The sequence below is a fragment of the Pogoniulus pusillus genome, chromosome 7, assembly GCF_015220805.1.
Source record: "Pogoniulus pusillus isolate bPogPus1 chromosome 7, bPogPus1.pri, whole genome shotgun sequence".
Taxonomy (NCBI): Eukaryota; Metazoa; Chordata; class Aves; order Piciformes; family Lybiidae; genus Pogoniulus; species Pogoniulus pusillus.
The window spans coordinates 17666958-17691321 of NC_087270.1; the positions used below are offsets into that span (position 1 = coordinate 17666958).

At 43.7% G+C, this 24364-nt stretch overlaps 1 protein-coding gene across 1 annotated transcript in view; it reads right to left on the reverse strand.

The window, feature by feature from the left end:
• Window positions 1-239: 239 nt before the first annotated feature.
• The window catches only part of HAO1 (hydroxyacid oxidase 1), a 32368-nt gene continuing 8243 nt past the window's right edge, over window positions 240-24364 (reverse strand). The window contains exons 2-8 of the mRNA XM_064146780.1: window positions 22829-22980; window positions 13525-13780; window positions 8125-8300; window positions 5867-5958; window positions 2619-2777; window positions 2286-2355; window positions 240-1900 (exon numbers count right to left, since the gene is read on the reverse strand). Coding sequence (XP_064002850.1) covers window positions 1830-1900; window positions 2286-2355; window positions 2619-2777; window positions 5867-5958; window positions 8125-8300; window positions 13525-13780; window positions 22829-22980 — 976 coding nt within the window. The 3' untranslated portion in view covers window positions 240-1829. The remainder of the gene's footprint in view (window positions 1901-2285; window positions 2356-2618; window positions 2778-5866; window positions 5959-8124; window positions 8301-13524; window positions 13781-22828; window positions 22981-24364) is intronic.

Consider the following 24364-nt stretch of genomic DNA (forward strand, 5'->3'; position numbering starts at 1 on the left):
AATCTGGTTGGGGCAAAGACAGGAAACTGCATCTTCTAAACTTTAGAAATAGATCTTAGGCATGTAAACATGAGATATTATGCCCCTGTCTTTTAAGTAACATTTATATTATCTAAAATAAACAGTCTTTCTGAAGTTAGTCTGTAATTGACATCTGACAGAGTCCACATTGCAACAGATATGATAAGTGCAGTAAACAGCAGAAATCATGCTTCTCCGTGCTCTGAGAAACAGTCATATTTCCTTACACAGATAAACTTTATTTTGTTGCTATGCAACCCTCAAGCAACACACTAGATTCTCCAGTAAATAAAAGCACAGATTTTACAACTGAAGGGCAAGCATGTGGCCTTTTGGGTTTTCTCCCCATTTTGAATTCCAGCCCCAGCTTTAGTTCACATTGTAATATTCCATCATGTTATTATAAAGCTGCCTCTAAAGCTCAGTAAGGGATATTTCAAACAAAGTGGAAAGGGATAGTCTAAATGTGTGAGTCCTTCTGACACTGATGGGAAACAAATGGTTGAGGCAGTAATGTCAGTGACTGTGGAACAATGAAATCAAGGCTTTTTAATTTTTTTCCCTAATCTCCCTTAAAAAAGAACACCAAATTTCTATAACAAGATTTTAAAGACCTCTGCCTGCTCTCAGTAACACTGCTGTACCTGCAACAGAAGTGAAACAGATAAGGAACCATCCTTAATTTTACCCAAAATGAGATTAGCAGAGTCTTACCTCCTCTGCCTGCTCTTTGGAAACAGTCATTTTGTAGTAGGAAGTTATTCCTTTGTTCTTAACAGTCACAAAAATCCTCCTGAATTCAGTTTGCATTTGGATTGTTCAGAGAACAGAGGAGCAGAACCTATATTGTCTCTATCATCATAAGCAGAGTGTAGAACATTAACACTTACCTGCATGAAGATTGTTCATGGAAAGCAAATAGAACTACTAGAATCTTCCCAAGCCACAGGTTAATACCTCAGCCAAGTTTCTCTTTTGCACGTGGCTGCACATCCTGAAAACTGTCCTAGATAGCATCAGCCTTCACCTGCCACTGTCAGCCAATGAAACCAGGTGAAGAATGTAACTCAGAGCTCCATCAGGGTACTGTCAGCACAGTGTGGTGAAGGCAACAGGGCTGCAAGGATTTGCACAGCCAAGGATCTGGCCTGTGCCCGATGCACTACGAAACAATTACCTGATTGCTGGGGGCTTTGTGTCCCTTAACTAACACAACGTACATGATTTTGCTTTGCTGTTAAATTCTTTACAACCATGAGTCCTCTGAACTACAGCTACAAGCCCACATGCTTATCAAGGAATGGCACATAGTCACTAGGAAAATGACACTGTTCATAGGAAGGCAAGATTTAATCTCTATGACCTCGATGTAATATCTCTAAACGGTGAGGAAGAAGTATCTTTTAATTACATTTCTGTATTTTGATCACTGTTTGCCATCAAAAGGAAACTATAAACGGAAATGTTTTGATAGCTGTTTGCTGTCAAAACATTTCTGTTTCTAGTTTCATTTTAATGGCTAAGTTACTTCCAGGCATGTAAGTTCATAGTAACATTTGTTGCAAAACACTTAGAAGTTTCTATGCTGTTCTATAAAAGCCCATCTCTAATCACAACTCCTAGAAGAGCCTAGGAGAATACAGAAACACTTGTAAAATTTGCTTCAAGTACGTTTTACAATGAGTGATCTCCTACATGCCTTCTCAGGTAGGATTGCAGGATGAGCCCCAAAGGGTAAAGGCAGGTGGTTTTTTGTTTGGTAGCACACTTTCTGTACAACAGACAGCACTCAGCAATAGTCTTCAGATCTAAATCTTGGAAAGTGGTGCTTGATCTCTTCGTATCAGTGTCCTGTCAATTTCTTCTACTGTCTTGCATCCTGGAGGAGAAGTTACATATCAGAAGACGACTTTGCTTTTCTAGTGCACACTAAGCCTTTTATTTTTCTATCTCATAGAAGCCTACATCCTGTCAGCTGAAAGCCACCCCTTGGTGACCAAGGATTTGTCAGTACTTTTTCTACAGACTTATTGCTCTCCTTGCAAAGAATCTTTTTGCTTGCTTTTATTTAATCTCCTTAGTTCCCCATCTGTAAGACAGAGATAACAACAAGTCCTTTCTCCATCTCTCCGTAGCCTAACCTGGCAAACATTTCCATCTCTCTTCTGTAAGTTACTACAGCCCTATTGCCCAGGGCAAATGAAAACTATGAGGAAATGTGAGACAGATGTGATTGTTAATGAGATAAAACATTGATGTCTTACCTGTCAATGCCATTGCCAGTCGAAACTCTTCCTTCAGCATCTGAAGAACTTCTTTTGCTCCTTCTTCACCCTAGGAGGTTAGAGAACAATATGGACTGTTAGGTGTACGTATAGCTCATGTATGTAAACACAGACATTTATCTGTGTGCTGGCAAAGTTGTGTGCACAACCTGACTATTCGTCATAGTGAATTTTAGATTAGGTGGTCTGAATTTGTACAGAAACCAGCACACATGCACCCCTGTGTGCACACACAGGCTTACATGCATATGCTAAACACAAACAGCAAGTCTAGGGATCTATAAACAGAAATTTGAGCTTTTTCTAACTTACTTGATAAGCCAAGCCCCAGATGAGAGGTCTTCCAATGAATACAGCTTTGGCACCAAGAGCTAGAGCTTTGAGAACATCTGTGCCTTTTCTTACACCACCATCTAGAAACACCTCCACCTTCCCCTCCACAGCCTCAACAATTTCAGGCAAGACATCAATCTAAAAAAGTAAAAGAGGGATACAACTTTTCCACTTCTGTAGCCCTGTTTAAGTGAACTCTTATGTACAGGACTCGAGATATAAATAAGCTAAATGAGCAATTGCACGCTTAACTATGCACAAGCACCACAGCTTTCTACTGAAAACCAGTAGTGACTTAGCATGTTAGCAGATATATACAAAGGTCAAAGTTATTTAGAAAGTCACATAAATAGAGTAAGAATCATAAGTGTCACACAAATTGTCCATCTGACCCCATAACATGTATCTAACACAAGTCAGTATCAGACATTTCAGAAGAATATAAGAAACAGTTCCCCAGACTTCCAGTGTTCAATAGTTTGGGGCTGAAACTGAATCACAGTCAATTTCACAGGAAATCACAGGAAGGGAGGAAAGGATTTTTTTACTGTTACAAGTAATTAACCAGCGAATTAAGTAATATGTCCACATCATGTTCACATCCCAACAAAGAGAGAAGCCTCTCGAATTCAAGCCTCGTGCATTAATGGCAGAGCAACTGCTCCTATACCAGATAAGTAGTTCCTATTCATAAAAATCAGGATAGACAAAGCTGTAAGTCAAGTACTAAGGAGACTGTGGTAGTGAGACAAAACGTCCAAAAAATTCATGTCTTTCAAATATGGATGTAATTAATTTCCTTTCTAATGGCTAAGAAATTACTAGGAGATGAGGGGGAAAACCTTTAAAGAGCAGTTTGTTTTTAGATTTGGACTAAAAGTTTCTTGAAGTTTGGCACTTGCTGTGATTTTTTTAACTCTCCCTTTGGTTTTGCTCTCTTGCCAAACATATTTTCAATCTGCTTCCATATAGAGAGACCACTTTCTACATCCTGACAAACCATATCAACATTGAAGTGCTATAATAACTGAAGTATGATGCAAACCATAATTAAAACATAGATTTCCTCAATGTGTAACTGGACACTAGAAATATTAACCAGCTTGGGTTCAGCTCACATTCTGAAAAACCATGAAGTTAAGCAAATATTTCTAAACCAGAAACATTTAGCATGATCTGATGCAGGTATTTACATTATGAGAACTGCATCCTGAAATGTAGTTCTTTGTGTGCTGAAATCCAGTGAACATACCAGCTTTTATAATGCCTTCTCTTCTGCAATACAGTGTTGCAAAAGACATAACTCATAACAAGTCACCTGCAAGTTTAAATTCTGTGCTACTGCAGTTGGCAAGAAGTCATTCAGATTTCTTTATCGTTTTTCAAAATGATGTTTTTAATGTCCTCATACATTCTTCCTGTTGGATTTCCTCACACACAGAGGTAAGCCCAAGATTTTCAAATACTCTTGGCAAAACTGAGGAATGCATTCTCAAAAGGTGACAAGATGATAAAGAAAGATTTATTTCAGAAGCATGAAGCAGCCACACTCTGAAAACTGGGTTCCCCTTGAGGTGTCTAAAACCGAATAGCTGCACACTCTCCAACAACACATAATCACATTTCATAGAATCATAGAATGGTTTGGGTTGGGAGAGACCTTTAAAGGTCATCTAGTCCAAACTCCCTGCAGAGAGCAGAGACATCTAAAACTAGATCAGATTCCTCAGAGCCCTGTCCAACCTGACCTGGAATGTTTCCAGGGATGGGGTTGTACCACTTCTCTGGGCAACCTATGTTAGTGTTTCACCACCCTCACTGTAAATAATTTCTTCCTTTTATCTAGTCTATATCTCCCCTCTTATAGTTTAAAATCATCACCACTTGTCCTGTCAACTGTAGACTCTGCTCAAAAGAATGTCCCCACCTTTATTATAGGTCTCCTTTAAGTACTTTAAAGAAAAATCTCAGTCTGAAAAAGTCCTAACATCAGGAGGTCTTTGTCATACCAGCCTACTGGAATGCCTGGACAGTCAGACAAAAGCATCTTCGAGGACAATGCCTCAGCTTCATTAGCCATTTAGAAAAAACATTTGTGCTGGCAGCTGTCTCCCCAGTGCAGGGCTCGGTTGGTGAAGAACCATCCAACACAACCAGGCGGTCACCGAGTGCATGTGAAGACCTAAAAAATTAATAGGTGAAGGAATGGGGCTGGGAGAATCCTCAGCTGTCTCTTGGAAGGGAAGAACAGAACGGCTCCAGGGGAGGGAGGGACAATGGGACAGGAGAGCTGAGCAGATAAGACTTCATGTGCAAAATACTGCACAGTGAAAATACTCTGTCCCAGTCTCTCTGCTCAGCAAATGATCATGGAAAACATCAGGCTGTTCATCAAGGACACATTAGGAATACTGAAACAGTCGAACTGGGCTTCGATTCTCCTTTTCATTTTATGTGCACAGGTTTCCCACACAGAATGAAGGATGAATGATGACTGGAATTTGGGTATTTTTCCTTTGGCTTGAACACACACTTTTTCATTTTCCTTCTATTTTTTTCCAGTTCAGAACTTCTCAAATGCCTTTTCACCTTTGGAAAAAGCACAGGGTAGCACGACAAGGAAAAGGAAAAAGGAAATTTAACCACCCTGTGCCTTTTCCAAAGGTGAAAATGTTTGAAAGGATGAAAATGGAGCATTAATTCTGCCCTAAGCTGCTCTCTAACTACAATTTTTCACAAGTCTCTGAGGAACATTAAAAGGGAAAAACAATTATAGAACAACTTTCTGTGAACTGGAAAGCACAACATGGGGGTCTTAAAAATGAAAAAAAAAAAAAGGATGAGAATGGAGAAATAAGAGAAAATTAGGAAAAAAAATTAAAGACTTTCCAATTTCTAGGCTTTTAACTAACAGACACTATCTGAAACTGCTCTTCTAGACTTCCATGCAGGGTGCTGCAGGCAAAGACAGGATGCTCAGGTATCTTGAACTGCCAGCCACATGTAAGCCGTCTTGTGGTTTTTTGGTTTGATCTCACCAAGGGGAAGCTTTGCCTAACTTAGTGTGATGTGACATACACCAAGAAGTGGAGAGAAATTAGTGCCCATGGGGTAAGGCATATCTGTGGTCTTTCTCTCCAGCTACCATGTGTCCAGCAAAAGTTAACAAGAAGTAAAAAAGCAGAGAAACCCAGAGACTGCAGATACATATTGGCACCAGTACTTACAGTTGCAGGGACCCCGTCAAGTTGCCGTGCTCCATGATTTGACACCAAGATGCCATTTACTCCAACTTTTACAGCTTCTTTAGCATCACTGGCTAAAAAAAGCAAACAAAACAAAACAAACAAAACCAAAACAACAGATATAAAAATACGTCCTTCCATACCTGGGAGTTTCTCGACACAGTGATAAGGGAAATTTTGCCACTAAAAACCCCATTGTCAGCTGATACAAAACCATCTTCATCATGCCAAAGTACCATCTCAAAACAGGAAACTCTTTCATCTTTAAGAAATAAATCAGAACAGTAACTTGAAATGTTGGAAGAGAATATTTTACCATTTTGGATTAGCTACCACTTTGGTTGCTAGCTTTTATTTTCTCTGCTATGCCTCACAACACACCACTTAGAAATTATTCCGTTAAATTAACTTCTCCAAACCAAAACCATTGGCATCATTACAGTAATAATTCATACTTAATGAAACCACTTTATTTTGCTCAGCACTCTTTTGAAGAATCATAGAATCAACCAGGTTGGAAGAGACCTCCAAGATTATCCAGTCCAACCTAGCACCCAGCCCTATCCAGTCAACTAGACCATGGCACTAAGTGCCTCATTCAGGCTTTTCTTGAACACCTCCAGGGACAGCAACTCCACCACCTCCCTGGGCAGCCCATTCCAATGGCAAATCACTCTCTCTGTCAAAAACTTCCTCCTAAGATCCAGCCTATACTTCCCCCAGCACAACTTGAGACTGTGTCCCCTTGTTCTGTTGCTGGTTCTCTGGGAGAAGAGACCAACCCCCACCTGGCTACAACCTCCCTTCAGGTAGTTGTAGACAGCAATGAGGTCACCCCTGAGCCTCCTCTTCTCCAAGCTAAACAACCCCAGCTCCCTCAGCCTCTCCTCATAGGGTTTGTGTTCCAGGCCCCTCTCCAGCTTTGTTGCCCTTCTCTGGACATGTTCCAGCACCTCAACATCTCTCATGAATTGAGGGGCCCAGAACTGGACACAGGACTCAAGGTGTGGCCTGACCAGTGCTGAGAACAGGGGAAGAATAACCTCCCTTGTCCTACTGGCCACACTGTTCCTGACACAGGCCAGGATGCCATTGGCTCTCTTGGCCACCTGAGCACACTGCTGGCTCATCTTCAGCCTACTATCTACCAGTACCCCCAGGTCCTTTTCTTCCTGGCTGCTCTCCAGCCACTCAGTCCCCAGCCTGTAGTGCTGCTTGGGATTGTTGTGGCCAAAGTGCAGAACCCTGCACTTGGCCTTCTTCAATCTCATGCCATTGGTCTCTGCCCACCCATCCAGCCTGTCCAGGTCCCTCTGCAGGGCTCTCCTACCTTCCAACAGATCAACACCTGCTCCTAGCATGGTGTCATCTGCAAACTTATTGATGCTGGACTCAATCCCCTCATCCAGATCATCAATAAAGATGTTGGACAGGACTGGGCCCAGCACTGATCCTTGGTGCACACCACTAGTGACAGGCTGCCAACTGGATGTGGCACCATTCACCACCACTCTCTGGGCTCTGCCATCCAGCCAGTTCTTGACCCAGCACAGAGTGAATCTGTCCAAGCCATGAGCTGCCAGATTGGCCAGGAGCTTGTTGTGGCTGACTGTGTCAAAGGCTTTGCCAAAGTCCAAGTAGACTACATCCACAGCCTTCCCCACATTTACCAGGCAGGTAACCTGGTCATAAAAGGAGACTGATCATAAAAGGTTGGTGAGACAGGAAGAAGTAAAAATCCAGCTTCCCTTTAAGTAGCATCACACTCAGATCAGTTAGTTATCAGACACAATAGACAGAGCAAGTTAATTTTTCCTGGCCACAGGATTTAAAGTATAATTGATGTGATGACAGCCAAACAACTAGATTAGGGACCAGTCGCTCTGGTCCCTACTTACTGAACATCAAGGTAGACATACTTGTGTAGCCATTAAAACATTCTGACACTCCAGGTACTTATTTAAGCAGCTGCTTCTGTAAGTGTCTTTGTTGCTGGGTTCCTAATCTACCAATAAAAAAAGAAGATTTCTCTTTTTGGCTGTTTTCTGTTTTGCACAGAAGCATGAGCATGCACACCCCACCATATTCTACATCAGCAAACCAAATGATTGCCATTAAAAAGCAACACAGTTATATGCAATACTACTGAAATTTCCCCAGCATGAGTTCTTCTCCTTCTCTAGTGCCCCTGCAAAAAGGTATGCCATGCCTGCCTTATGGGAAGCTGCAGAGCTACACACCCCTGAGGATTCCTTTGGCAACGATGGGCAGTGAGGTCAGCCTTCTAAGCCATTTGATGTCCTCCCAAGTGACAGTTGCATCAATTGCCTCAGCTACATACACAGCCAGTCCACTGTTTTCTCCAAAGTCTTTCCCTGAGGAGAATGCCAGGTCCCTGCTCGAGAAGTTTTTTAATCTAAGGGGGAAAAAAAAAAAGAGAGAGAGAGAAAAGTAGTCTGAGAAAGAGTCAGTGTAGCCATAAATCAGTTCTTATTGCCAGCATTCAATATAGTTGTGTTAAACCTTTGCTGTACAGCCAAGCAGGAGCAAAAAATGCCTGTCCTGGCATGTTAGGTCCCAGTCCTTGGTCATCTGAAACCTTTGTCTGGCAAAACACTTGATAACACTGGTGCGAGCTTCTCTGTGCCAAGGCAAAAGTCCTAGTTCTTTCAGAAGAAATAGGATAAAGTCCAAATTTTAAAGGTTCAGCATGGTCAGCAGGTTGAGGCAGCTGACTCCCCCCCTCTACTGGAGCCCCCAACACAAGAAGGACACAGAAGTGTAAAAATGAGTCTAGAGGAGAGTTGTGAAGATGATCAGAAGGCTAAAAAACCTCTCTTATAAAGACAGGCTGGGAGAGCTGGAGTTGTTCAGCCCAGAGAAGCCAAGCCTTCAGGGAGACCTTATTGAAGCTTCTCAGTATTTGAAGGATAGCTGCAAAGTGAGATTTTTTTAAGCATGTAGTGACAGGATGGGCGTTAATGGCTTCAAAATAGCAGAAGCTTGCTTTAGGAGGAAATTCTTCACCATGAGGGTGGTGAGGCACTGGAATAGGCTGTCCAGAGACACTGTGGAGCGCTAACCATAGGCATGTCCGAAGCCAAGTTGGATGGGGCCTTCAGTAACCTGTTCTAGTAGGACACATGCCTTCCCATGGCAGGGGGGGGTGGAACTACATGATCTCCAAGGTCCTTTCCAACTCAAACTCGTTCTGTGATTCTATGAAATCCACAGTCCAGAGGAAAAGGCAGCAGTGAGAGCACTAATTTGGACTCAAGACTCTGTCCTGCTGTGTGGCTTTGGACACAACAGTTAGCCACTCTTTTTGACTCAGTTTCTCACCATAAATTAGGAAACCAGTATCTGCCACGAGCACCATGAGGATAAAGGCATAGCGTTTGGGACATTTAAATTCTAGAGCAGTACAGGCTGGAACTTCAATCTTGCTTGACATAATACAGGACCCACTGAAGACATGAGGCACACCTCTACTTACCAGCAAAAATCTCCTTAGCTTTCATACAGCAAATATGAGGTTTGTTTTGTCCTTTTCTTTCCCCTCCCCCCCAGATCCAGGGGATTCAGCTACTGGAGAAACAGGGGCTCAGACAGGTGGGAGAGGAGAAGGGAAATGTTGTTAAGTCCTGTGAATTTGATGGATCTACATGAAGCCTTGCGAAAAATTCAGAGTGTTCATCTGCCCAACAAGACCAACACACAGCTGTCTCACCTTGTGTCTTTTTTGCATGTTTCTTTGTAAAATGCAAAGAGAAGTAATTAAGTTCATATGGAAAATGTGTCATTATTTATTCTTTAGCACCATATAAATCTCATAGGTTCTAGGGACTGGATGGTAAATGATAACCCTCTGTCAAAGAGGTCACACACTTAATAGAGGAAAAGAGGGAAAGTGGAGAAATTCAGGAGGTGCTGGTATAAGAAAGCTGAAGCAGCCCCAAGAGCTCACAAGCATTGAACTGACATCAGCAACGCCAGTACCACCAAAGACAACCATGTTCCACACAAAGCTGATTGCTCTGTCCTCCAGAAACTATGCCTCATGCCACATTGCGCTATTTTATACTCATAGTCCATATTTTGGGAGGGTTTTTTCATGGAAACTGGCTAGATTCACTACTGATTTCATGCCTGTGACAAGCAGCATTTCACATGGCTTTTGTGTGCAGCTCCAGGTCCAGAAGAACACGAGAAGAGAGCAGGCTCTCAGCAAGATCCAGCTTTTTAGCTGCTGGTTTGTGGAGGGTGGGGTACTCAGAGGAAAACAGAGCTATGGATAAGATTATATAAACAACTGTTGTTTTTCTTGGCCCGTGAGACGCAGATCAACACTTGAATGAATGTTGCCTTACATACATTTCTGAGCACAATGGTACCTTGTTGTTGCTTTGAAACTTTGTTGAAAGCCTGAAGCCAAGAAAAAGTTATCACGTAACTGACCAGAGCCCATGCTAGGAGAGTTTCGCCACCGACTCTGCAACAGAACACTGCCCAAGTGTCATTCTGAAATCTGAAGTGATTCATTTGCACCTTTAAAGATTATTCCAACTTCACATTATTTTATATGGTTCACTCAAATGAAACCTTGCTATGGTTCTGTCAGGTGGGGTTAAAGTGTTGCAGAAATACTCTATCACCTTCCTCAAATATTTCAGGGTTGACTCACATTCAAAAACTCCTTAACCCCAGGTCTTAAAATGATACTGCCCTTAAATATATATATATAGGGAAAAATCTATCCAAATGATTATATCCTTTTTTACCTAAAATGACAGCATGTATGAAATAGTGTTTTGTCAATCACAGATCTAGAGTGGGATTACTATACAAGGCACAGGCATATCAGCGTGCTACACTGTAATGTCAGATGTGTCAGAGATTCTTTGTTTTCCAGTGTTTTTTCTCAAAAGTTTATACTTTAACACAGAAATTGTAGGGAAAGTTAAGGTTGCTCTGTCAACTTTCATCATATTATCCACTAGCTTCAAATACAGGCATGCGGGAGAGATCCACCACCTTGGGTTCTGAAGAGTTTTTTGCCTGCGAGGTGAAGAATCAGATTTATTGCAGAGTTCCATGGCTTACCTCCATTGTGAATAGTATGAAAAAGAGGACACCTCAGGGTGTGATATTATGTCTCTTGCTATGTATATGTTACGTACAGGACATATATAGTGTAATTTAACAGTCTGAGGAGACATAGGAGGAGCACCTCAGATTATCTGATAATTTTCAAACCTTGTTTTCACCCAGAATGCAAATCAAAGTTTATCTGCTTCAAAACCTCCATCCCCAGAAAGGTGACAGAGCAACTTATCCTTGGCGCTATCCTAAGGCATATCAAGGACATTAGGAGGAGTCAACATGATTTTTACAAAGGGGAAGCCATGTCTTACTAATCTGATAACCTTTTATGAGGACATAACCAGGTGGATTGATGATGGTAGAGCAGTGGATGTGTTTTTTCTTTATTTCAGTAAAGCATTTGACACTGTCTCCCACAGCATCCCTCTGGTCTGGATGATCAGGTAGTGAGGTGGATTGGGAACTGGTTGAAGGAAAGAAGCCAGGGAGTTGTGGTCAATGGAATGGAATCTACTTGGAGGCCTGTAACTAGTGGAGTCCCACAAGGGTCAGTACTGGGACCTGTTCTGTTCAATATATTCATCAATGACCTGGATGAGGGCACAGAGTGCACTGTCAGCAGGTTTGCTGATGACACCAGAAGGCTGTGCTGCCATTCAGCAAGACTTGGACAGGCTGGAGGGGTGGGCAGGGAGAACTTTAATGAAATTCAACGAGGGCACGTTTAGAGTCTTGTGCCTGGGAAAGAACAATCCCAGGTATCAGTATAGGCTGGGGACTGACCTGTTGGAAAGCAGTGAAGGGGAAAAGGATCTGGGGTCCTAGTTGATGGAAGGTTGACCATGAGCCAGCAGTGTGCTCTTGTGGCCAGGAGGGGCAATGCCATTCTGGGGTGTATTAAAAAGGGATGTGGCTAGGGGGTCAAGAGAGGTTCTCCTCCCACTCTGCTCTGCCCTGGTGAAGCTACATCTGGAGTACTGTGTCCAGTTCTGGGCCCCCCAGTTCAAGAGGGACATGGGACTGCTTGAGAGTGCCCAGTGCAGAGCCACAGAGATGATTAAGGGAATGGAACATCTCTCTTACCAGGAGAAACTGAGGCAGCTGGGGCTCTTTAGCTTGGAGAAGAGGAGACTGAGGGATGACCTCATCAATGTTTATAAATGTGTAAAGGGTGAGTGCCAGGGGGATGGACCAGGCTCTGGTTGGTGATGTCCAATGACAGGACAAGGGACAATGGATTGCAGGATGACAGGAAGCTGAGGCCTAGGAATTTTCATGTAAACATGAGGAGGAATATTTTCACTGTGAGGGGTGACAGAACACTGGAGCAGGCTGCCCAGGGTGGGTTGTGGAGTCTCCTTCTCTGGAGATATTCAAAACCTGCCTGGAGGCATTCCTGTGTGATCCTGCTCTGGCAGGGAGGTTGGAATGGATGATCTTTCAAGGTCCCTTCTAGGCCCTGGCATTCTGTGATTCTGTGAAATGCATTCAGCTATCCTTTTTGCTTTTTGTGCCTTTCCATTTTTGTGTTCATTTGCAAGTTCTAACTATCAGCAAACATATTAGTCTTAATATATGTCGTGGCAGACAGCAATGACTGCTAACTCCTACGACTCTCACAAGTTTTACAGCCCCATTTTGCAAGTCCAATTCATGGACATCTCATACACTTGACACTCTTCTAGCCAGTCCTCGGCTGCTAACACAGTGCCAGCACTTCAGTGTACGTGTGTCGAGGTGGTCTCTACAGTCTAACAGAATTTATTTGCAAATGGCCAGTGAAATTGGTGCCCTTACAAAGCTGCTGGATAACTCTGACAAAATTAAAGGCCGCAAGTGCCTTGTAGTAAGGATGAACTAGTGCTGAAGCCAGTCGTGAGGCCACAAACTCTTCTGAGATATAGACAATGTCCCAGAAAACACACAAGAGCAGGAATCTCCCCTGTGGTGAATTTAGGAAGCCTGAAACCCACATGTTTCTATAGTTGAGTAAGAAAAGAGTTGAAGTTGCTTGGAAAGGGAATCTGTGGTAGTAGCAAAAAGGCCCTGGACCCAGTGCAGTGTCACAGAGTGATGCAGGTTAGAAGATCCTGTAACAGTTGGAAGTGACCTTCACTCCATTTACTCCAAACTTCCATCCAGAGAGCAGCAAGCACCACAGCTAAACTCGTGTTCAAAATCAGAGCAGATTACACAGGGCTGCATCTGGCTGAGTTTTGAAGATGTCTGAGAATACTGTTGACAGATGTACAAGGAATTACCCCATCTCTCCAACTTTGTTGGTTTGCAGCCCCACGTTGCCTGACACATGGTCTCTTTTAGAGTCTATAAACAATCATGAAAGCTTAGCTTTGACTCATTACTCTACACAGCCCAAGCACAGTGAGAGATACGCCCTCAGTTCCCTGGTGTTGATGCCCAATGCAGCATGTGGCACCTGGGAGATACTGCTTGTTTCAGAGACAAATTTCTCCCACAGCACCTCATGGCACTGCCACACCCACAACCTGTCCTGCATCTCACCAGTGGGTACCTACCTGAGGTGAGGAGGAAGCTGGAACTTGTTGCGCACGTCATCGATGCGCCTGCCAAGAAACGGTGTGTCCACTGTCACAAAGATCCCTTTGTAGCCTGCTCTCTCTGCACGCTTCACCAGGGACTTGGTGACCTCCCGGTCCTTGTACACATAAAGCTGCAGCCAGCGGAGGCCAGCTGGAGATGCTTCAGCCACTTCTTCAATGGAAGAAGTGGCCCAGGAGCTCAGCATCATCCCTGTCCCCACTGCATGGCAGGCTGAGGAAACAAAAAGTTATAGTCAAGATTATCCAAAACACAGAGGCGCCTCTGAACAGAAGTGCTTGGCTCAGGAGAGTGTGTCAGTGCACAAAATGCCACCCTGCCTCTGCTCAGCGTTACCACACCTTCAGCCTTTCAGAGAACGCTGCACTAAAAGCAGCTACTAACAATGGGGGGGCTGCTGCAAGAGCTCTCCAACTTGTTCTCTGCATTTATAAGCAAATTGCTGGTGACTCCTGTCTGCATGCTGTTGGAATGATCCCTGCTCCAATAATGGGGAAAAAAGAAGGTATTTCCTCTGCAAGCTGATCTAACTGATCCTGCTGTAGCAGGGAGTTGGGCAACTCCAGAGATCTCTTCCTATCTGCACCATTCTGTGATCATTGTATTATAATCAAACTAAGCTTAACCCATATTAATAATTCTTCACCCTATGAGGAGTCTGTTTTTAAGCCCCTAGCATCTGGCCCACTTGTTGGAAATTTTGGCACACATATTTAAGACATAGGCATGGACAGAGAGTTTTAAATTATATTAAAAAGTGCATTTAAGGCTTCTAGCTTCTTGAACACTGCCACATTGCTGCAGGTGAGTGTTCTGGGCCTGTCATTCTCAACGTTGCTGCTCATCCCTCCTCAGAGCTGCCACAGAGACTCCCTCAAACGTTTTTATCATGATATTTCGGCTGCTTCCTCCCACCCTCAAAGTGGTTATTGACATTAAACTTACTCTCTTTTAGTAAATGCCTGTTGTCACTCTTACAGTGACATAGCAAACCAGGACACAGCTCAGCAAACAGCCTTATCTAAAGACTTAAGGGAGAAGTTATTTGCTTCAGCATTTTTGCCTCTTGATTTGAGGGAGAGGAACCCAACACCCGTTTTATCTCCATCAAGACACGAAAAAAGAAGACGAGCAGACACAACAGACAAGTGGTCTCCAAAGTCTCTGCTGAGGCCAAAAGGGATGGGCGTTTATATTCAATGCGTTTTGCCCTCTCTTCCTTCAAAAAGCTGTGGAGCAAAACCACACCCAAGGTGTAGTCCCAAAGTTAAATGTGATCAAACAATCCCAGATGTGCTCAAGCAGACAGAGACTCTGTACCTGCTGCATCCCTGGGGGAGATTTTCAACCCAGGCTGTGCTAGAAACCAGCTGACTTCATACTATGAGTTTGTAAATCTGCTACTTAATCTTTTTGAGTGATCTGCCACTTACTGCAGAATAAAGGAAAACACACTGTAAAACTAAAAAACATGATACAAAGCCTCATTTCTCTTGGCCTGCCAGATTATGCATATTTTTAACGTAGATGGGCTTCTGTTTCAAAACGTCTTCTCCAGCACATCGGGGAATGAAAAGGTGGTCTTTATGACAACATTTTATTAAATAAGGATTACAAGTCTCTCAGAGTGGAAGCTCATGAACAGCTTATTCAAACAAATTGGTTACACCCTCCCAGGGCTACCAGGCAGCTGTCAATCACTTGGAATACAGCAGCAATGACCCTAAACGCTACAGTGCAGCCATTTCACTCCTCTCGTTAATATTCCAGGAAATGGTTTGCTCTCACAGATGAAGTACCTAGAAAGGAGTTTCTTCTGCAGAACACATGCTGAATGCCTATGTCCTGTTGAAAAGCAGCTGCAGTGGGTTATCACAAACCCCACAGTTTGTCAAATCAAGAGCATTAAGTGATGCTAAGAAACAAGGGATCTGCATTCCTGTTGCTCTGTCAAATACGGGTTCATGAATGCACGGGAGGGATGCTAACCCAGTAATTGCAAAACCCACAGATCAGATAAGGGAAAAATGTAAATGTTATGGCTCAGTTTGCCCTTCAGTATCCATTTATTTCCATTCTTTCTTTTATTCTCCAGCCTACCTCTACAGCCCTGTGGACACGAAAAGAGTGGCAAAAGGCAAAAGTAAAACGGAAAGGGCAGAATAAAATTTGTTAGGTAAGTAGAAGATGTAAACACAAAACAGGATCATATCCTTTCCACTTACGTACAGAGTGATAGAGAAAATAATGCTTTCATCTGATTTAAGATTAGATTCAAGCGGTTTGGTTCAATCAGAGTTCAACTGTCCCAGGCTGGGTTATGGCATTTCCACAAAAGCCATGCTCACAAAATTCCCTTTGTCTGCCCTGCACAGTTCAGGACTCTTGGGTGAAGAGTCAGCTCAACACTCACATTTTGGATCTGCATGGTCAAATTCAGAGTTCAAATACAAAAGATCTGCAGTTTTAAAGAATCCAAGCTCCAGTTTTGGTTGACTTGTGCTTTACCTTGCTCGTTCTAAAGCTTATTTTGGCATTTTTCTAGACTTTCAAAAACATAAAGACACATAGTCCTGAAGCATTTCCAATTTCCATTTTGGTAGGTTTTTTTTCCTAACTTAAATCAGGTTTTACTAAAAATACACTTCCACTTTGTGCACTTTTAGCTGCAGTTGAAGGAAACAGAAGCAGTTCATTTCCTCCACAGCTATATTTTGCACTTCCATTTCAAGGTGCTGCAAATACCTCTGTTTATTTTTACAAATCAGTACAAATCAGATCCATATTCCCACAGAAGACTTTTGCACCAATAGGTGACATTTGCCAGAGTTCAAATATCAGATTTTTGTAAACCAGCCATCCCTCATGTCATTTCGGATTGCTTTTAGTGGTTTTTTATTCTTCTTTGTTGTCTTTTTCTAGGTCTTCTTTTAAGCCCAAGCACCACCCAAAGCATACATCTACCTTTGTACACACTGCAGGTTCCCATTGAGGTCAGTGACAGAGCAGAGACCATGACAGAGCAGAGACAGAAGGCTGGGGAAGTTTTTGACATCAGGAAGGCAAAGCTCTGAGTTCTTTGTACCCTACCTTGTTTCAGACTCAAAGGTAACTAGAGTTGGGTGCTTAGGAATGGGGAGCTTCACAGCTTTTGTTCCATGGCTCACAGGTGCAGATTTCCCAGCCCTACTGCTATCCCCCTCTACGTAACCCCACAAACAAGGACATATTTTCTCACCTTGGACAAAGCAGGGCTTTCTTTGTACTTAGGGAATTCAGATGAATTATTTTACATAGCAACAAATCAAGGCTGACCATGGGACAGGACCCACTTAGGAAGTCCACAGGAGAAGAGAGCAGTAAAGGTTTTTAGCCCTTTTTTCAATCCAAAACCTCAGTCTCCTTCCCCCATTGGACAGGGTATCATTCTCTTCAGTGGTTTGGGAAGGGCATGGAATTTGCCCCTGTGGGCAACTCAGAGGTAATATGCTTCTAAGGAGGGCACTGGAGAAAAGCCCAGTTTAAGCTTGTCTGTTTTGTCAGGATTATTTTGTACAGGAATGGGAACATTTTCACTAGCTGTATAAACTCCCCTAATTTCCCTTTTAGGGACATCTCCAAAGCCTGACAGCCAAACTGCCCCACTGTGGTTGTTTTCCCTTGAATCCACCAGTGGATCCACAGTCCCCAAGTTAGGGGCAGACAACATTGCTTGAGATCAACATGATGTCCTTTTGGCATGGTGGTATTTCATAAGAGAAACAACTATGTTCTCAGAGCTGCATCTTCTAAGAAACAGAGTGGTTTAAAGCACTTAACATGACTCTTTTGTTGAAACACTGAGAAATGCCCTGCCCAGCCTCACCTCGTTTACCCCTTACAAAACTCTGCATGCAAGCTCTGCCTCCAGTAATTTTGTTGACACAACACATTTTGTCAGTCAGGCCCAAAGGCTGCAGACAGCAGGAAAAGATATGAGTGGCCAAAATGGATCTGTCTAGAAGGGCTGTCATGCCAGGCTGTCTGTGCACACTCAACCCAAAAGTCCTCTAGCCATGCCAGTTTCTGGGGGCAATCAGGGTCAGGTCAGTACAGGCCATGTTTTCTCATGTGAATATTGTCCTCTTAATGACCCCAAAAAGCTTGTTCAGCCTTGTTTTCTGCAAGCCAGAGACAAGACAGGTAGATCATAGAATGGTCCAGGCTGAAAGGGACCTCCAAAGGTGATGTAGTCCAAACCTCACCCCAGCAGTCAGAAGGGACATCCTCAAGTAGATCAGGGTGCCTAGAACCCTGTCAAGCCTCACGCTGAGTATCTCTAAGGATGGGGCCCCAAGTGCCTCACAGTGGCAAGCTGTTCCAGTGTTCCACCACTCTCATAGTAAAGAGCCTGTTCCTAACATCCAATCTAAATCTACTCTTCTCTACTTTGAAGCCATTGTCCCTCGTCCCATCACCACAGGCCTTCATAAACAGTTTCTCTCCATCCTTCTTATAGGCTCCATTCAGGTACTGGAAGGCTGCTATTAGGTCTCCCTGGAGCTTCCTCTTCTCCAGGCTGGACAACCCTGGCTTAGCCTATCTTCATACCAGGTGCTCCAACCCCTGATCATCTTTGTGGCCCTCCTCTGGACCCACTCCATCAGCTCTGTGTATATTGGAGGGCTCCAGACCTGGACACAGTACTACAGGTGAGATCTCACCAGAGCAGAGTAAATGGCACAATTACCTCTCAATCTGCTGGCAACTCATCTTTTGATGCAGCCCAGTGTAAGATTTGCCTTCTGGTCTGCAAGCACACACTGTCTGCTCATGCCCAGCTTCTTGTCCATCAGCACCCCCAAGTCCTTTTCCACAGGGCTGCTTTCTATCACTTCATCCTCCAATCTGTATTTATAGCTAGGATTGTTCTGGCCCAGGTGCAAAAACCTGCACTTGCTATTGTTGAACCTCATGAGGTTCACCTGGGTCCAACTCTCCAGATCCCTCTGAATGACATCCCATGTCAGCACAGCAGCATTATGTAGCTAGCAGCAATACAAACAGAATAGCCATCTCAATAAAATAATGCTACCTATCTGGTTATCATCAATTAAGGCTTAAGAAAAGCTATTCCTTGCTCAGCAGCTGGATGGTGCACAAAGTTTTGTTTACTTGAAGGCAGGTTCTATTTGCAGGACTGTGAGTTCTACTGCACTTGCAGAGAGACAACACAGGGATCACACTGGTTGCAAGGCCAGTGTGAAATCAGAATGGCAAGTGAATCATAGAATCATGGAATCAACCAGGTTGGAAGAGACCTCCAAGATCATCCAGTCCAACCTATCACCCAGCCCGATCCAGTCAACTAGACCATGGCACTAAGTGCCTCATTCAGGCTTTTCTTGAACACCTCCAGGGATGGTGACTCCACCACCTCCCTGGGCAGCCCATTCCAATGCCAATCACTCTCTCTGCCAACAACTTCCTCCTAACATCCAGCCTATACTTTCCCTGGCACAACTTGAGACTGTGTCCCCTTATTCTATTGCTGGTTGCCTGGGAGAAGAGGCCACCCCCCCACCTGGCTACAATGTCCCTTCAGGTAGTTGTAGACAGCAATGAGGTCACCCCTGAGCCTCCTCTTCTCCAGGCTAAACAACCCCAGCTCCCTCAGCCTCTCCTCATAGGGTTTGTGTTCCAGGCCTTTCACCAGCCTTGTTGCAGTTCTCTGGACATGTTCCAGCATCTCAACATCTCTCTTGAATTGAGGAGCCCAGAACTGGACACAGTACTCAAGGTGTGGCCTGACCAGTGTGGAGTACAAGGGAAGAGTAACCTCCCTCGTTCTACTGGCCACACTGTTCCTGATGCAGACCAGGATGCCACTGGCTCTCTTGGCCACCTGGGCACAGTGCTGCCTCATCTGCATTAAGGAAGAGAACCTTCTGATGGACAAATAGGAAAAAAAACCCACATAGAATCAGAGTTCTGTTGAAAAGTGTTTAGAGACCAGCCCTTTGCTCTTTAGCAGTGGCTAAGATTATTCATCAAATTTGGCAAATAGTTTTAGTTAAGGAGGTTGAAATTGGAGAGGGGATGATGAGAAAAATTCACCTAATTCAAAAGGTCATGTGTTGATATTTTCAAAGTGGAAATGTTTTCTTCTGAGCTAACACTTTCGTTTCAAAACAGGAGTATGGCTAAAAGCATTAGCTAGTAGGAAAATGAAATAAAACATTGTGTTCTGGATGAAATAAAACATTTCACTTAATCCAACACAATTTTCCTCCCAATTTTTCAATTTCTACTGAACAGAAAATCCATTATTTGGAAAACTGCCGCAGACACTGATGAGCTACAACTGAAATGCTGGGGAACACACTTGAAGAAAGACCTGGATAAACTGGGACAACTGTCAAAGTCCATGAAGTTGTTTCAGGAGAGCTTTCTATGCAAGGGAGGACTCCAGGTTCATTTAGACACGTCAAAGACAAGTGAGTAGCAACCTTATTACAGCCTATATAGACAATCTTATGTTTCTTTAGTGTTTTTTAGTTGGTTGGTTTTATTGTTGCTGGCTTATTTGTTGTCTAGCTAACAGGAGTATGAGTAAAACCAACATCTAAGTTTGAAGCTCTACAACTCTGACCATGATTACCACTTCACTCTGCTCAAGGTGAACTTAACCTTTGAAACAACTTCAGTTGTGGTGGATGGCCTGTCATCAGCTACTTTAAAATGACAATTGAACATGGTTCCTCCAAAAGATTCCTTAGTACTGAAACAGAACTGTGAGAAAAGGTGTGTTTAAGGCAAGCTACCAAACTTTGCCCTGATTTGGGTGAGATGCACACTTCTTTCCATGAGCTTAATTGCTGAAGGAGAACATCCTTTTAGGACCAGCAGCAATGCGGGGAGCAGCTCCCAAACCCCTGACAAACCTCAAAGTGAAGGATTATGAAGTCAGGGAGTTTTACCTAATAAGACAGCCCATAACACTGAGAGGACATTGAGAGGATGCTCTATTGTGGGGGGCAAACCTCTAGAATAGCAAAGTTCAAACTGAAACACTGTTGCTCACTGGGATAAGGCATCATTCCCCAAATTCAAAACAGCAGGGGAAGGAAATGTTACTGCTGCCTGCACCACCCTGCTCTGCAGGTAAGGATGGTGTAAACATGAGAGTATTTTTTGGGGTATAACACCAACTAGTCACAGGTGTGGCTTGTGGCACCTGTTGAGCCGTGCCCAGGCACACACAAAGACACTCTGTGGGTGCTCTTTTGGGCAGCTTCTACTTCCCCCAGTAAGAGCCAGAGCACAAAAATAGCTGTTTCCCTGGTTGGGAAATGGCAAGGTTCAGACCATGCCATGCTTGTCAAGGATCATCACAACATCAGAGGCACCACCTCATGCACCAGTATCTGCACAACTGAGCCAAAAGTCAAGCTTAGGTTTGCAAAAGTTTCAAGACTATGGATGAAACTTTGTTGGCTTGTGCAGCTGAAGCAAAAGCTGATACAAAGCAGCCAACAAACCGCTCACTGGTATTTCAGAGATATCAGAGAGTTTAAGAGAAGCTGAATGCAGCAAACTCCCTGATCTCAAATGTCCCAAGTTTAAAGGAACCTTTAAGCCAAGCATGTACTTTACAGCTAATCCTTGTCATCTTATAAGGTCAAACTAAAAGCTTGGCACCAAATGCCCCACTCCACCTCTAGCAGGCAACAAAACTGAAGCTGTGTTTTTTTACTACCAGCAACACTTAATGCAATACAGAGGGTGCCATTTCGATTATGCACTTTTGAAAGCAGTGAAAAATTTACCAACTCAAACAGATTTATTTATCTGGCTACACAGTCAAACCATTGCCAGCTCACCAAACCCTCCTGGCCTGAAAATCCAAGAACATCAAATAAAAAAATCATACTGAAGTCCAAAAATCGAAGCACACAAAAGTCAGGAAATTCCTAAATTAAGTTATCTACCACAACTATAACTCAGCCTTATTGTACCGCTCAACTCACAAATTGTTACAGATTTATGTTCTAAAACGTGGCCAGGACACAGCATTGGTGGGAATTTTTCTAAGAAACATCCCGGGTTGTGTGTTTCAAACCTCGCTCTTAACTCAGCGTTAATTTGTTTGCACTTAATGGTATAACGGTTCAGAGTTTCCTCCCAACGTAACCAGGGCCAGAAATAATCCAGGAGAGCTGCCAAAGGAGAGGACAGCACCAAGGCATGCTGCGGGACAACCAATACAAGGAATTCGAGCTCCATCGTGTGGAACACGCCCGCAAGTACAGTGGACAAAATACTTCCTAATAAATCTCTTGGGTAGGGGACAAATGTATCCCCAAACACACTGTAAAATTGGAGAAATCTGCTGCGACAGAGTCTGCTGCTGGAGTTGTGCTGCAGCCTACCACAGTGCACATCACAGCGATGCAGCTTTTTAATGAGGCTTGAGGCCAGATCCCACTACTAGGCAGAAAATTAGACTCACTTCACACTAGCATTTGCTGCATTGGTCATGGATACACTGAGAGCTGAATAGCTCAGCCATGCACACGGTTATGATTATTTTTAAAGTACTATTTAGGTTGTGTATAGCTCTCATTCAGAGACAGAGGATTGAAACACACAGCCCAATGCAGTTTGTGTGTAACTGGCACACAGGGTGACCATGTTGTGCCATCCTTCAGCTCAAGTTAAAGGTGTATGAAATTGCTTTACAGCTGAGCTCTGGTTTATGTCCCATTTCCTGAAGCTTTTTACAGTGTAGAATCTATGCTGGTAAGATCTTTGTGCAGCACGTAGCTCAGAGGGGCCCTTATCTCACCAGTTCCCTGGGATGCTCTCAAAGAGCTTTCTTCAGAGCAAGTATTTTTCCCAAACAAGCAAAAGTTCCTGAATTTCTATAAGCAGTTCTGTAACAGGAAGAATGTTGTCATGGCAATATATATAGTTATAGTCACAGAATGGGGAGATAGATAGATATATAGATATATATATATGGAGCTTTCAAATTTGCATGTTACAAATTACTCTCCTCTTACGTATTGCATTTCTCATCCATTTCATAGCAAGGGAGAACCTACACAGAAAACAGGCAAAGAGTGAAAAACTAAACGAAAAATAAACCTGATTACTCTGAGCAGCAACTCAAACCCATCCTAGCCACAGCATCAGGAGCAAGAAACCTATCCTGGCTTCACAACCACAGTATCATTGTTCATCTCAAAGTCACTTCCAGGGAGACTTTGCACTGTGTACCTCTAGCAGTAGCTGTCTCTCCGTCAGCATGAGCCATGCACTGCATAGCAGTTGCTCCAACGCAGACTGGCATGCTGATTTTCTGCCCCAAGACTGAGGTTGACAGGTCCATTACCGATACATCTCTGAGCACTCGAGGGTAGAGCTTCCATCTGACACAAAGAAAAATAAAGAGAATAAAAAGCCTGCATCATCAGGGTTATTTACAGTTCTTAATGGCCATGAGCAGATTTCTTTTTTCCTGCTGTCAGAAGAAAGCTGGAGGAGAAGCAGCTCCATAAGTCACTGGGGAGGCTGGAGTAGAACTTCACTCTGCAACCCAAAACTGTAGCAAGACTCACAAAAAGTGCAAAGACATGAGGAAGCAGACAAGGAGGGATCAAAGTCCATGGACAGTGAAAGAGGCAAATAGCCTTTGAACATTACTGGCTGGCACTATTCAAAAGCAATACAAGATCTGCAAAATAATAAGGTCCACAGCAAGTCTTGGCCTCCCTGAAAGCCTTGAGGCAAAGCTGGATGACAAAGGATGTGCAGAAACATAAGTCATCAGTCCCCCTTAGTTATTCCTTCCATAGATTAGTGAGCCACAAACAATGGGACTTTTGTATATACAAAACCTTAGTTCTCCCTGTCCCTGTGCTATGGGTCTCTGCAGTGAAACTACACAGAAATGAGCTGCCACATGGATGAAGTGGGGCAGAACTGCTGCCCCTGCTCTCCTCAGCACGGGGTGGGTGACTAAATTGCTTTATTCAGAGAGGTCTCATCCCCAGCAGTCACTGGCTGCCAAGTAACACATAGTCCCTGGGACTACAGCTGCCATGTAAAGACCAAACATGGCCACTGTAATTTGGTGCACAAAAGACCAAGTAGCACAACTGGGGCAAGAATAGGGCAAATTACGGTCTAGATCTTGAATGATGTGGCCCAGCTTTGCTCAGCAGCTCTTTATCTTGCTTTGCCCTTGACAGGTCAGCTAGAAACCATGTCAGCCCAGAGCTGGGCTTAATTTTCCACTGGGGTCTTCAGCCTGGGTGCAAATGGAATCTGATTCCAAAACAGCAAACTAAAATATACTTAACCTCAAATGACAATTTATTGCTGTCAAGATGGACACCACGTTCAAGAGAGTTGTTGAGATACTGGAGTGTTTCTAGAGAAGGGCAACAAAGCTGGTGAGGGGCCTGGAACACAAACCCTATGAAGAGAGGCTGAGGGAGCTGGGGGTGTTTAGCCTGGAGAAGAGGAGGCTCAGGGGTGACCTTATTGCTGTCTACAACTACCTGAAGGAAGGCTGTAGCCAGGTGGGGGTTGGTCTCTTCTCCAAGGCAACCAGCAACAGAACAAGGGGACACAGTCTCAAGTTGTACCAGGGGACGTATAGGCTGGATGTTAGGAGGAAGCCACTGGAATGGGCTGCCCAGGGATGTGGTGGAGTCACCATCCCTGGAGGTGTTCAAGAAAAGCCTGGATGAGGCACTTAGTGCCATGGTCTAGTTGACTGGATAGGACTAAGTGCTAGGTTGGACTGGA